Below are 10,844 nucleotides of genomic sequence, written 5' to 3'. Positions count from 1 at the left end.
AAATTATATTAAAATGTCACCAAAAAACAGCAAAAGCTTTTGAATCAACATTTAAAGGGGAAATTTAAATGACAATATTAAGTGATCAATTCTTCATTTTTCCCTCTGAACCACTCACTGTTGTCAGCACAACTGGGGTCATAGTTCAACAATCTGACCTCCAGGTGCACCCCTGCTCCCTCCCTGGTGTGAGCCCCACATACACAGCAATGACGAGGCGCATGCAAAAGCTGTTTTTCCTAGATAATTTTAACAAGGCTTTGGTGATGAAGTCTTTATTCTACTTGTGAAAAAATATAAAAAAGGCGATTTTACAGATTTTTTTCGCCCCACCAGGTTTAGATGAAAAGCAGCTATACATAAACCTTACAAAAACTGTTCACAACACAGTTTAACTGTAAATTCTAACTCGCCCAAAATAGCACTCTGGTCAGCTCTAAGAAAACACAGCTTCTGGATCAACTTTACCAGCAGTAGCTACCTTAACTTTGTATCTTAAAACACACTTCCGTGTGATTTGAGGGATAGAAAGACATTAACCCCGTAACAACTTGTAACTAATGGCGGCTCGGCCTAGATGGAAAGCCACGATTCAAAGACTGCAATGTTAGTCTCACCAACCATGCAAACACAAGGCCGGGGTCTGTATGTTAGCAGCATGTGGACGACACGTTTACATCTAATGCTATAGTATGGATCGGCTATAATTCACCAACATAAAGAGACGGTTGTAAGACAAGCACTAAAAGCGTGTCATGGTATTTTTTTTTTTTTTACATCCCGTCGGAATGTGTGCCAGAGGAAACCATATGTTAGCTACTTGCGTTTTCTCTCTTTAAGTCAAAATATAGTTACATCGATGGTTTTCTTTCATGACCCGATTCAATGTAGGTGCTTTCAGCAAGGAAGTTAAATGTATAGAAGAAGCGAATTGTGTCAGGAATACTAAACTTGACATGACACTGGTGTCTGGAAATAAGGCTAAGGCAAAAAGTTACGATGAGTTGCGCTGGTTACCTTCTCAATCTGTGCGTCTTGATTCTCGTTTTTCGCCGACTTTTCCTTTTCCCTCTTCGTCTTTTTCACCACAGCAGAAGTGGGACCAGGCACGGGTTCCTTGCCCTTCCCTTTCTCTGTCTTCTTCTTCTTTTTATCCCGCTTGGCAAAGAAATCGTCCAGGCTCTTCTCTGTCGGTACATCCGCCATTTTCAAGTAGCAACGTTAACTACTTAGCTAGCTAACCGAGCAATGACAAATGTAAAAATCCGTTATCGGAGAGTGGGGACAGCTGGTCAGACAGTCAGAAAATAAGTAGTTACCCCTTATAGTAACAGCTTACCGTCTGTTACAGGCTGATAAAATGTCCACCTCAGTACCCTGACAGTTAGCTCTCCCGTTAACCATGCCATGCACGGACCATTTCATAACCCTCTACCGTTACCCGGAAACACTTCCACACCAAACCGGATATACTTTGAGCCTTATAAAATAAAGTCACAATATTAATAACTGATAAAATACGTACATCAGTTATATTTATTTTTCTGGTAGAAACTGCCATTGTGGTGAGAAAAGTGTATGACCCACAGCTGGATGTTTTGTTTTACTTTTCATTATATATTTCAATTTGTGCAGGACTAAATGGCTCCAACAGCTACATGGGTATATTCCAGGATTTTGTCTTCAAATGTGACAGTGCTTTCAACAAGAAAAATATTAAAAACTTAGCGCTAAATAAGATTTTAAAAGGAACACAACCGTTTAAAAAATAAAATACATACGAGCGGATGCTTTTGTGCACTTCTTTAATAGAGTGCCAATAAGGAACACTAAAAAGATAAAACGTAAAATAATATCATTAACACATCTTATATCAACCGATTGCAACCTTTTAAATAGGATAATCTTTAAATTCTCGCAATACTGAAAATGTATTTGGACAAAACTAGCTAAATTGCATTTATTTAGAAAGAATTTTTAAACGAGAATAAACAGCAATTTTCATTATTGTCTCTGGAATAGTTTTGCCAAATATCAAGTATTGAGTATCAAATCTGTAAATAGCACCCACACCTCTTCTCGGCAGTAAATGAGGCTTGTAAACAGATTATTGAACTGATGTCATATTCCCAGAACAGGAGGTCCGTTGACCAGGTGCAGTACTGTTGCACAAAAAGAAAATTCTGGCTCAGGGCATCAGTGGATGTGCTGTGGTAGACTGCTTTATTATATAACCAATAGGTGTGTGATATCTGCCTCACACACACTGTAGGTTTATTGCCTAACATCACTGTTTTGGACTCAAAATCAAACTGCCATAAACAAAATATGAAAAAACACTGGTTGTTTCAATTAATTTTTTTGTTTGTTTTTTGAATGGATCAGACAAACAGAATAGTCAGTGTTTTTGTTTGTTTTATTGCTCAGCAGTAAAAAGTACAGTATATACTACAATACAAAAAATACATACTGTTAAACACTGCTCCACTGTCCCACTGAACATGTTGTAAAATATACACTTTTTGAGCGTGCAAAACAGCAAGCCCAGCTTTGAGCATCCAATGCAGCAAATATCAACATGTTTAACCGTGTTATCACTGTTTGAATCAGTGTCTTAGGAACAGCATCTCACAATGCAGAAATAGAGGCAGGCAGCATTGATTATTGAATAAAACTGCAGCAATGCAAAGTAAGACAGGTGATAGAAGGACCACAGGTTCAGTTATTCAATAAAATATTCAACTGCCTCTGTATGTGCTCAGTAAATATTCAGCATACATTATTTATCTCAGTATTTTTATTGGTCAAGATTTCTGACAGCCTTGAATACATGGTATGTGGCCCAGCAACATTTCAACAAATACAGTTTGCATCAATGGACAAACACATGAGTTATGAAGGTAAACACTTATAGTAGCAAAGGCTGGTCTAATTTTTCCTACAGCGCTGAGAAAACGCTTTCGCAAACTGGAATATAACCAGTAGCCACTCCACGACACAAATGAGAGACAGACAGAAACACATACAGAGGCACGCACACAAACAAACATACAGTAAAACTGAGCTGAAAGAGACAGTCTTATTTAAGTTAAACTAACAGTGATATTTGGTTAAGGTACTCATTTGTCTACACTTTACTGCACACTCACACAGTATGCTTAAATGCACAAACAAAGCATTCACACACAGACTGATATATAAAGGGCCAACATAATGAATTAAGACATCTATGTGGTCCCTCTTAAGAGAAGCTGGTGATACATGAGGGGGAAAGCCACTTTAACCATCAAAAACATTTAATTGACAGATATACCATCTCTCAAAACTGCTGGATGTACATCTCAAATCACACAAATGGTTTGCTCAAATTAATCAATTTCTGGGCCTGTGTTTATCAAACTGCTGAAAGATCAAAGTTAAAATATTAAATTGTTTTTCTTACTCGCAAACTTCAGAATAAGATCTATTCATCAAATTTCTTAGAACATAAAACGCTCAAACTCAAAAGAGCTCCAGAAGTTTCTTATGGTGATTACAAGTAGCTTAGCTGATGGCAGTACACTATCACAGGTGAACACATGTTTACCTCTAATGTACCTTCTCTACCACCAGCAAATTTTTTCCTGCTCCAGTTTTATTTGGTTTAGGGAGTTTCTTCAGATTTGGCACAAGTGTCCACTTGGACCTAAGGATGAACTGATTAGAGTCTGGTGGTTAAAGTTCCAAGTTCAAGGTCACAGAGACGTCACGCCTGCCTCATTGCTGGGAGTTTAACTGGTTCAACCAGGAATTCTTAGTAGAAAAATGTTAATTTCCCATTTTAATTTATGCTGGAGTATGATCAATGTCTGCTGTCGCTGATTATTTTCACCCCTAAGATGGTTTCTTTAAAGCATACTCGCATGTATTTCTTAGAGTTTTGATGAATACAGGCCCTTATTTCATATATTATATTTTGCCACAAATCTCTGTGCCCACCCCCAAAAAAATATGTAGTTGCTATATTCAAGTTAAACAGGCTATATGTATTTTGGAATTGATTTTAAATAAACAGAGAACAGCTTGTTTCTTTTTCTGAAGCAGATTTCATGTGTCAACATCCACAGTGCACTCACCATCAAGCCAGAATGAAACAAAACCATACATACTCTGAATTATATAAAGACAATAAAAACCTTTTATCACAATTAAGCTTTTTGTAGAAAATGTACATCAGAAAAATATGCAAGTGCATCCTCATAGTAAATAGTGTCTGTTTACATTGCTCTTCTTTCAGGTTGCTCTTTGTGTTTCATATACAGTATAAAGTCAAAGTATCTGAATATTTACCACATGTATAAAATAAACAACAACAAGAAGAGAACCCAGTGCTTTTCTGTCTCTACATGGCAGAAGATTTGTCTCTGTTGATGAAGAGTGTCTCCTGGCAGAAAGGGTTAACTAGGACCACGCTGCTGCCGCTATAGTCTCCATTAGGGGGTAGACAGGTGTCATGCTCCTGCAAATCCACCCGCACGCGCGCACACACACACACACACACACACACACACAGAATAAATTTTTAGCACAGGTGCCTAACTGTTAAACAGTAGCTGTGATTCATGATTCATGCTTCAGGGCTCACCATTAGAGTGCACGCTGCAGTCTATTGTATCTAAGTCACTCTACAGGCAGCGAGAACAGTCAGACAGTTTAATGTGGAAGGGAACAGAATAAAATATGGGTTTGGTGCACCTCAGGGCTTTTAAGGAGATAGTGAACAAAGATATCTGACAAAGCTAGATGAACAGAGATACAGTGGGAGGTGGAGGGGAAGGTGTAAAGGCCTCACAAGTAGAGACAAAAGGAGGGGATGACTCAGGAGACTGGTGGTGAGTCAGCAGTAATGAGGTACTGCTGGATCAGGGAGGTGTGGAAAAAAAAATCATTTGTTTTACAGGAGGAATGAGCATATCTTTTCAGCAGCATCCAGTCAAATCAAACTAACACCATCATTAAGGTTTATAACGGTTCCTCCCAGAGCACTCTCATTTACCTATAGCATCAGAGATATTACAGGATTGCTGTTCTACAGAGACAGGTAAAGCAGGGGTAAACAACACCTGGGTGTCACCAGGGGCATCCTACACACGATCCAACCTCAGGTTCCCTCTCCTGATGCCCCCCAAAGGCAGCAAAAGAATGCAAATTGTGCAGTGGACAGAAGATGATAAAAACATGCTAATTAAAATAAAATGGGAAAGAAGAGGAGGCAGACTGCAGATACAATCCTCACTAAGGTCCATATCACTGTTATATACTACCATTTCCAACAGATGGTGCTGTAATGCACCAAAAAGCTCTGGCACTGCACATGCTGCTGCCCAGCTAGAATTGATCATCTTATGGAAACCAAGTGAGTCACATCTGATCTTGCTATTTTTCCTTATCATAATAACATCCAAATATCAAGTGTAAATTGACAGAAATATGAAGAGGATAGACAAAATAATGTGAACAAATTATGGATCTGGCCTACAACAGTGTCACAGCCTCACAGTACTACTGCTTCTTTAAACACTGTATACAGGTGAAACCTCGAGTTAATTAGTCTGCACCTGGTTGAGTAATCATGAATAAAGCAAGCTGGATTTTTAGAACATTTTCAGTCTCGTATAAATATCAATAATAGGCTTTCTAATTTAGCTGCATAAAAGAAGGTACAGCAGATGGATGTACTTCCTGCGCCAGCTCAGGAAGTTCGACCTGCCCCAGGAGCTGCTGATAAAGTTCTACAGAGGAATCATCGAGTCTGTTCTCTGCACCTCCATCACTGTCTGGTTTGGCTCAGTAACCAAACAGGACAAGTACAGACTTCAGCAGACAGTCAGGACTGCAGAAAAGGTCATTGGTGTGATCCAGCCCTCCGTGGAGGACCTGTACACCTCACGGGTCAAAAGGAGGGCGAAGAGGATCACTGCTGATCCCTTACACCCTGGACACAATCTGTTTGAACTCCTCCCCTCTGGACGGCGCTACAGGTCACTGTGCACTAAGACAACCAGGCACAAGGACAGTTTCTTCCCCCAGGCTGTCACTCTGATGAACACTTAACCAACGACAGTATAACTGGACAATAACCCTCAGTGCAATACCTGTAAATATACCTCGTACAGATTATACAGATCCATACAGGTCTTTATTTTTAAGTACTCTATTTTTATTCCTATTTATCTCATTTCAATGAGCATTCCTTTGTCTGTCTGCATTGTTTTCTGCCTGTCTATACTGCTTATTTTGCATTGTTTGCACTGTTTGTTGTTGTTAATAGTGCTTCATTTGTTATATTACACAGCCTTATGTTGGTTTACTGTTTACTTGCCCCTTGCATGGGGATATGTACATACACATTGAGAACTGATGTACCAGAGTCAAATTCCTTGTGTCTGACACACCTGGCCAATAAAGCAGATTCTGATTCCGATTCTAAAAAGGCACCAATGTCATTCGTGTACAAGATGCAATCAGCTTTACCACAGGTCAGTATCAAGAAATATGAAATAAAACTGCATATAAAGATATATTTAGGTTCAGGTATGCACCACAAACATCAGGTGTGCAGCTGTTAAAGCAGTGGGTATCTGAGCCCAGCAACATAAACACTGTGTACTAATAGAAAAAAAGTTGGATTATACTCTTCATTTAAACCAGTAGGATGCACTGTGTGCGATCCTAATTTACATTTATTCAATAATACTGTCGAGATGCACCAATTCATCCGGAGTGTGGTGGAAATGTTTACAGAGTTGTACATTATTTTGTATGTAAAACACTCTCTGGTGTGTAATTAATGATGAATAAAAAGTTACAAACAATGATCATCACACCATACAGTTAAAGTTCTATTATTATCTTATCCCTATGCATTTAGTTGGTAAAGGGTCGTATTTTGTTTTTCTTAAGAAGCTACATCAACTGGAGCAAATTTAGCACAGCTAGAATTTCAAAGGTCTAAATTCTTCAAGTGTGCATTCATATTAATGGTATACTGCTTTTGCGAGTTACTCTGAAAAATATGTAGGAACCACTGTAACAGACTCCTTGCAGGGAAATTCTCCAGTTTGTCGTCGTGAATAGCATCCCTGTAAATCGCAGTAAACCCGTGACGTGTTCACTTTAGGAGACCTCGAGGCTTGCTGACAGTAGAAATTTGACATGGATCATCTTATTGCTTTCATACTCATTAAACCTATTCTGCTGATGGTGAAACATCAAGTAAATGTCCCCCCACTTGAGTGTGCAGTGTTGTACACTAAGTAGCTTGTACCTCACTCTCCAGAGTGTGTATTTCTCTGGGCAGCTCCACAGCGTGTCGGCTGAAGTAGTCCATGGTGATGGCGTTGTTCCAGTAGCTGAGGTTGTTCTCCTGACTTGACAACTTCTTCTTCCTCCTCATACAGCACACAGTCAGTAGCACAGCTACAGCAGGCGGGGGTGGGAAAGGAAAATGACTGTTAGTACAGGAGACAGAAGAGATGCTGCTTCAAAATAGCTTTTGAAAGCACCCACACTAGCTGCTCAGGTAGAGGCTGTCATGCTCCAGGACAACATACCAGTGGTAGAACAAACTGTGGTTTAGAGAAACACCATCACCATAAAAGTGTTAGAAATGGGTACCTTGTAGTAATTTTGAGCTTTCTCAGAACCAATCATCAAAAACACATTTTAAAGAATTATATAAAAAAAAAAACATTATCAAAGTAGAAGAAACATGTATTTCTCCATGTCTAACAGACCATAATGCAAATGATTGTTTTGCCTAAAATGAAACTCCTACTGTTTGATGAAAAAAAATACTATACTGTTATTATGCTATTGCTTTCTACAATTTAATACAACAATGTCATGCTCTAAAATGTGTCTGGGGGCGATTCAAAGGCATCCCAGGGCATGTAGATCACTAAAGCAAATGTGAAAGTGCAGTAGGGTTGAGGGAAGGTACTGTATTGAGATATGTGATACACAGTGGCAAGAATAAATAGTCAAACTATTTGGAATGACCTGCACTTACGCAAGTATCATTCTATCTTATAATATGGTCAGATCTGGGCTATGTTTTGGACTATTTCTTACAGTCATTTCCTGGAATTTATCTTGAAACTGAACAGAGTTGTTTCCCTGTGTTCCAGTCTTCATGCTAAGCTTAGCTGACCTCCTGCATATTCCAGCTTTTAAATATAGCACAGAACCTTCTCATCTAAACCCCAGCAACAGAGCAAATATGCTAGTTCCTTAGAATGCCAAACTCTTCTTTTAAATAGGAACATTTTTATGATAGGAATATTACAAGATTTAAGATCAACCAAAACCTTCATTTTGCATTTTTACATTTATGAGTTGAATCTTTTTCAAGCTACTCTGACATTACTTACAACAGGAGGACACGGGCACACTGATGGCCAGCACGATCCACACAATATCCATCCTGCTTAAACAGATGTGGGACACTGGGGAGTCGACAGTGGGGTCAGAGCTATTGCTGGATGTCCAGATGTCCTGGGTGGTGGCAGGCACCTGCCGGTTTAGGAAGTTCCCGCTGGCTGTGGAAGGAGCCTCTGAGCTGTTGTCCTGAGCAAGTGACTCCCTGACTGAGCTGCTGCTAGAGAGCAGCTCTTCATATGCAGTTACATTTCCCGGCCAGGTTCTCAGAGGGGGGCTGTCTGTGCTGTTACCTTGCACAGCATGACCGTGACCCCCATCAGTGGTGGTCTCACTGGCTGGAGTGTGGTTGTTTGGCATGACTGTAGGATTCTGCATCCTAAGGGTCGGCTCAGTGGACAGGACTGCAGCAGACACAGTGGAAATTAGATTCTGTGATGGGCTTTTGCCTGTTTTTGGCTCTATCACCAGCACGTCAGTGGGGCGCTCGCTCACTCCATGCACATCCCTCAGGGTAATGGTGTGGCGTGCGGCCACCTTTGGAGCAGCTTGAGCACGCTCCCTGAGTTTCAAGCCAAGTGAAAGGTCACCATCTATTGATGAAAATGGCTGCAGATCTGGAACATGCTGCTTGGGATCAGTGGATCCCTCCACATTTAAATTCTGAGACTCTGCATTGTTTGCAGCGAGTGTATCACTTCTGCCTGATCCAGAGCTGGACATAAGAGCCAGGGGGTTTGGGGCCCCTCGAGCAATAGATTCCACATCTATATTTGGGGCCGCTGTGCTGCTGCTAGCCTGGTTAGTGGCAGTAACTGGGTTATGGACTTGAGGTACCCTCACCAATTTGTGTATGTGGCCTCGGTTTACAATATCAGAGCTTGGCTCCAGGAGCTGATTCATCCAGGTTTCAGCACTCACAGTGTTTGGGGTGACAGTGTTCATGTCATGAATGGGAGGGTCTTTTTGAGCCAGGCTTGAGAGTTGGGTTGTATGAGGCCAGGCTGAAGGGAGGAGGGCGACAGTAGGAAGGATAATATCTGAGGGTTTATTGCCTCCTTTGGATGACCATTCTCCACTACTGGAGCCTTCCTGGTGCCAGTTCAGGTATGGAGGTTCAGGGGGGCGTAGGGAGGTGCTGTGGGCATCTGCCATGGAGACAGGGTCCCAGGAGGTCTGGCTAAGGTACAGCTCCTGTGCTGATGACACCAGTCCTACTGGCAGTGCTAGGAATGCTAGAATGCCTGCAGGAAAAGAGAGAGCACACAGCACATGACAATACAGAATATCATTTTAGCTTCATGGCTTACTAGACCATTTCAAAGCTAGATGAGAGTGCAGCTGAAATTGAATGCTGAGGTGTCCAGAAAAGACCTGCAGCCTTGTCTTGCATTCATTCTCCTCCTCAGCCTTTAATATACTGAACCACTGTGTTTGTCACTCCCCTAGTCTCTCTCTGTTGCTTCATTAACTGCATTATTCACTAAGCAAGCTCCACTGTGTGTAACTGTGCATGTATAAGATGGCAGCTGGGACTGCGAGGATGTCTCTCTCTTCACATACAACATTCAAATAAAGCTCTAACAGTTTTCTTACTGTGCTTCAGTGAGTTCACTTTGCACAGAGGTATAAAAAATAAGCAATTACTTAATTTTAATTTGCAAGTAACATGGAAAATCTTTTTAAAATGGGATGAACTAAATGTCCAATGTAATACTGACAATTCTCTGTATTCATAAACAATGTCCCTTATTATCAAGAGCGAGAAAATACATTTTTGAATCAAAATGCAGGTTTTGTCAACTGATTCACAAAAACTGACAAATGCCAGTTTTACAGTGACCAGAGCAGATAGACTGACGACAGCCTTAGTGTCATAATAACCTACTTAGGCTCTGGTTTTACCATGTTGACTGTGCAGCAACAAGCCATTAGTAGGTTTCTGTGGGGAATATGGGTCCTATTATACTATCCAGCCAGGCAAGAAAGTCATAGAGCGAGGAACGTTACCCCTCCTCCTCATCTCTTGTTGACTGTTAAACACGGCTAATGTGACCCATTCAGCTGAAAACATAATGCGCATTAACGCATAGCTAACATCATCTTTATCTGAATGAGGTTATGCACTGGACAGGATGTTGAAGAGAAGAATATTATGTTAAGCTCGAGCTATTTTGATGCAAATAAGTGTTTCATTTGTATTTTGTCTACACCATTACTGGGGTACAGAATTCAGAAAAACGTTTAATTTTTTAAAACTCACACCCCCAGCAACGATCAGTCAGTAATCTCAAATATCCTTCCTCTTTGTTCATTGGAGACACTACAGAAGAAGCTCAAAGCGCTGACCATTTCAATTCAGCCTCTGAATCATTAATCATATTCCTCTGTACTCAGTCACAGAGTGTCCAGGCACTGTTTGTCAT

At 40.6% G+C, this 10,844-nt stretch overlaps 2 protein-coding genes across 8 annotated transcripts in view; both read right to left on the bottom strand.

The window, feature by feature from the left end:
• Positions 1-1,451, bottom strand: part of cdv3 (carnitine deficiency-associated gene expressed in ventricle 3) — a 7,254-nt gene extending 5,803 nt beyond the window's left edge. Inside the window, exons 1-2 of one of the 2 annotated variants that reach the window (XM_020617501.1) lie at positions 1,340-1,451; positions 1,018-1,237 (exon numbers count right to left, since the gene is read on the bottom strand). In XM_020617501.1, coding sequence (XP_020473157.1) covers positions 1,018-1,206 — 189 coding nt within the window. In that variant the 5' untranslated portion in view covers positions 1,207-1,237; positions 1,340-1,451. Of the gene's footprint in view, positions 1-1,017 lie in introns of both variants that reach the window. The other variant, XM_020617502.1, reaches the window with a different exon arrangement.
• A 958-nt stretch (positions 1,452-2,409) lies between these two features.
• The window catches only part of tmem108 (transmembrane protein 108), a 38,877-nt gene continuing 30,442 nt past the window's right edge, over positions 2,410-10,844 (bottom strand). For all 6 annotated transcript variants that reach the window (XM_020617483.1, XM_020617485.1, XM_020617482.1 and 3 more), the window contains 3 exons: positions 8,412-9,662; positions 7,307-7,458; positions 2,410-4,498 (listed from right to left, as the gene is read on the bottom strand). In XM_020617483.1, the coding sequence (XP_020473139.1) occupies positions 4,382-4,498; positions 7,307-7,458; positions 8,412-9,662 (1,520 nt within the window). In that variant the 3' untranslated portion in view covers positions 2,410-4,381. The remainder of the gene's footprint in view (positions 4,499-7,306; positions 7,459-8,411; positions 9,663-10,844) is intronic.

The sequence above is a fragment of the Monopterus albus genome, unplaced genomic scaffold (assembly GCF_001952655.1).
Source record: "Monopterus albus unplaced genomic scaffold, M_albus_1.0 scaffold190.1, whole genome shotgun sequence".
NCBI classification, from domain to species: domain Eukaryota; kingdom Metazoa; phylum Chordata; class Actinopteri; order Synbranchiformes; family Synbranchidae; genus Monopterus; species Monopterus albus.
The sequence above is the reverse complement of the archived record's forward strand: the minus strand, read 5'-3'. Positions and strand labels throughout refer to the sequence as shown.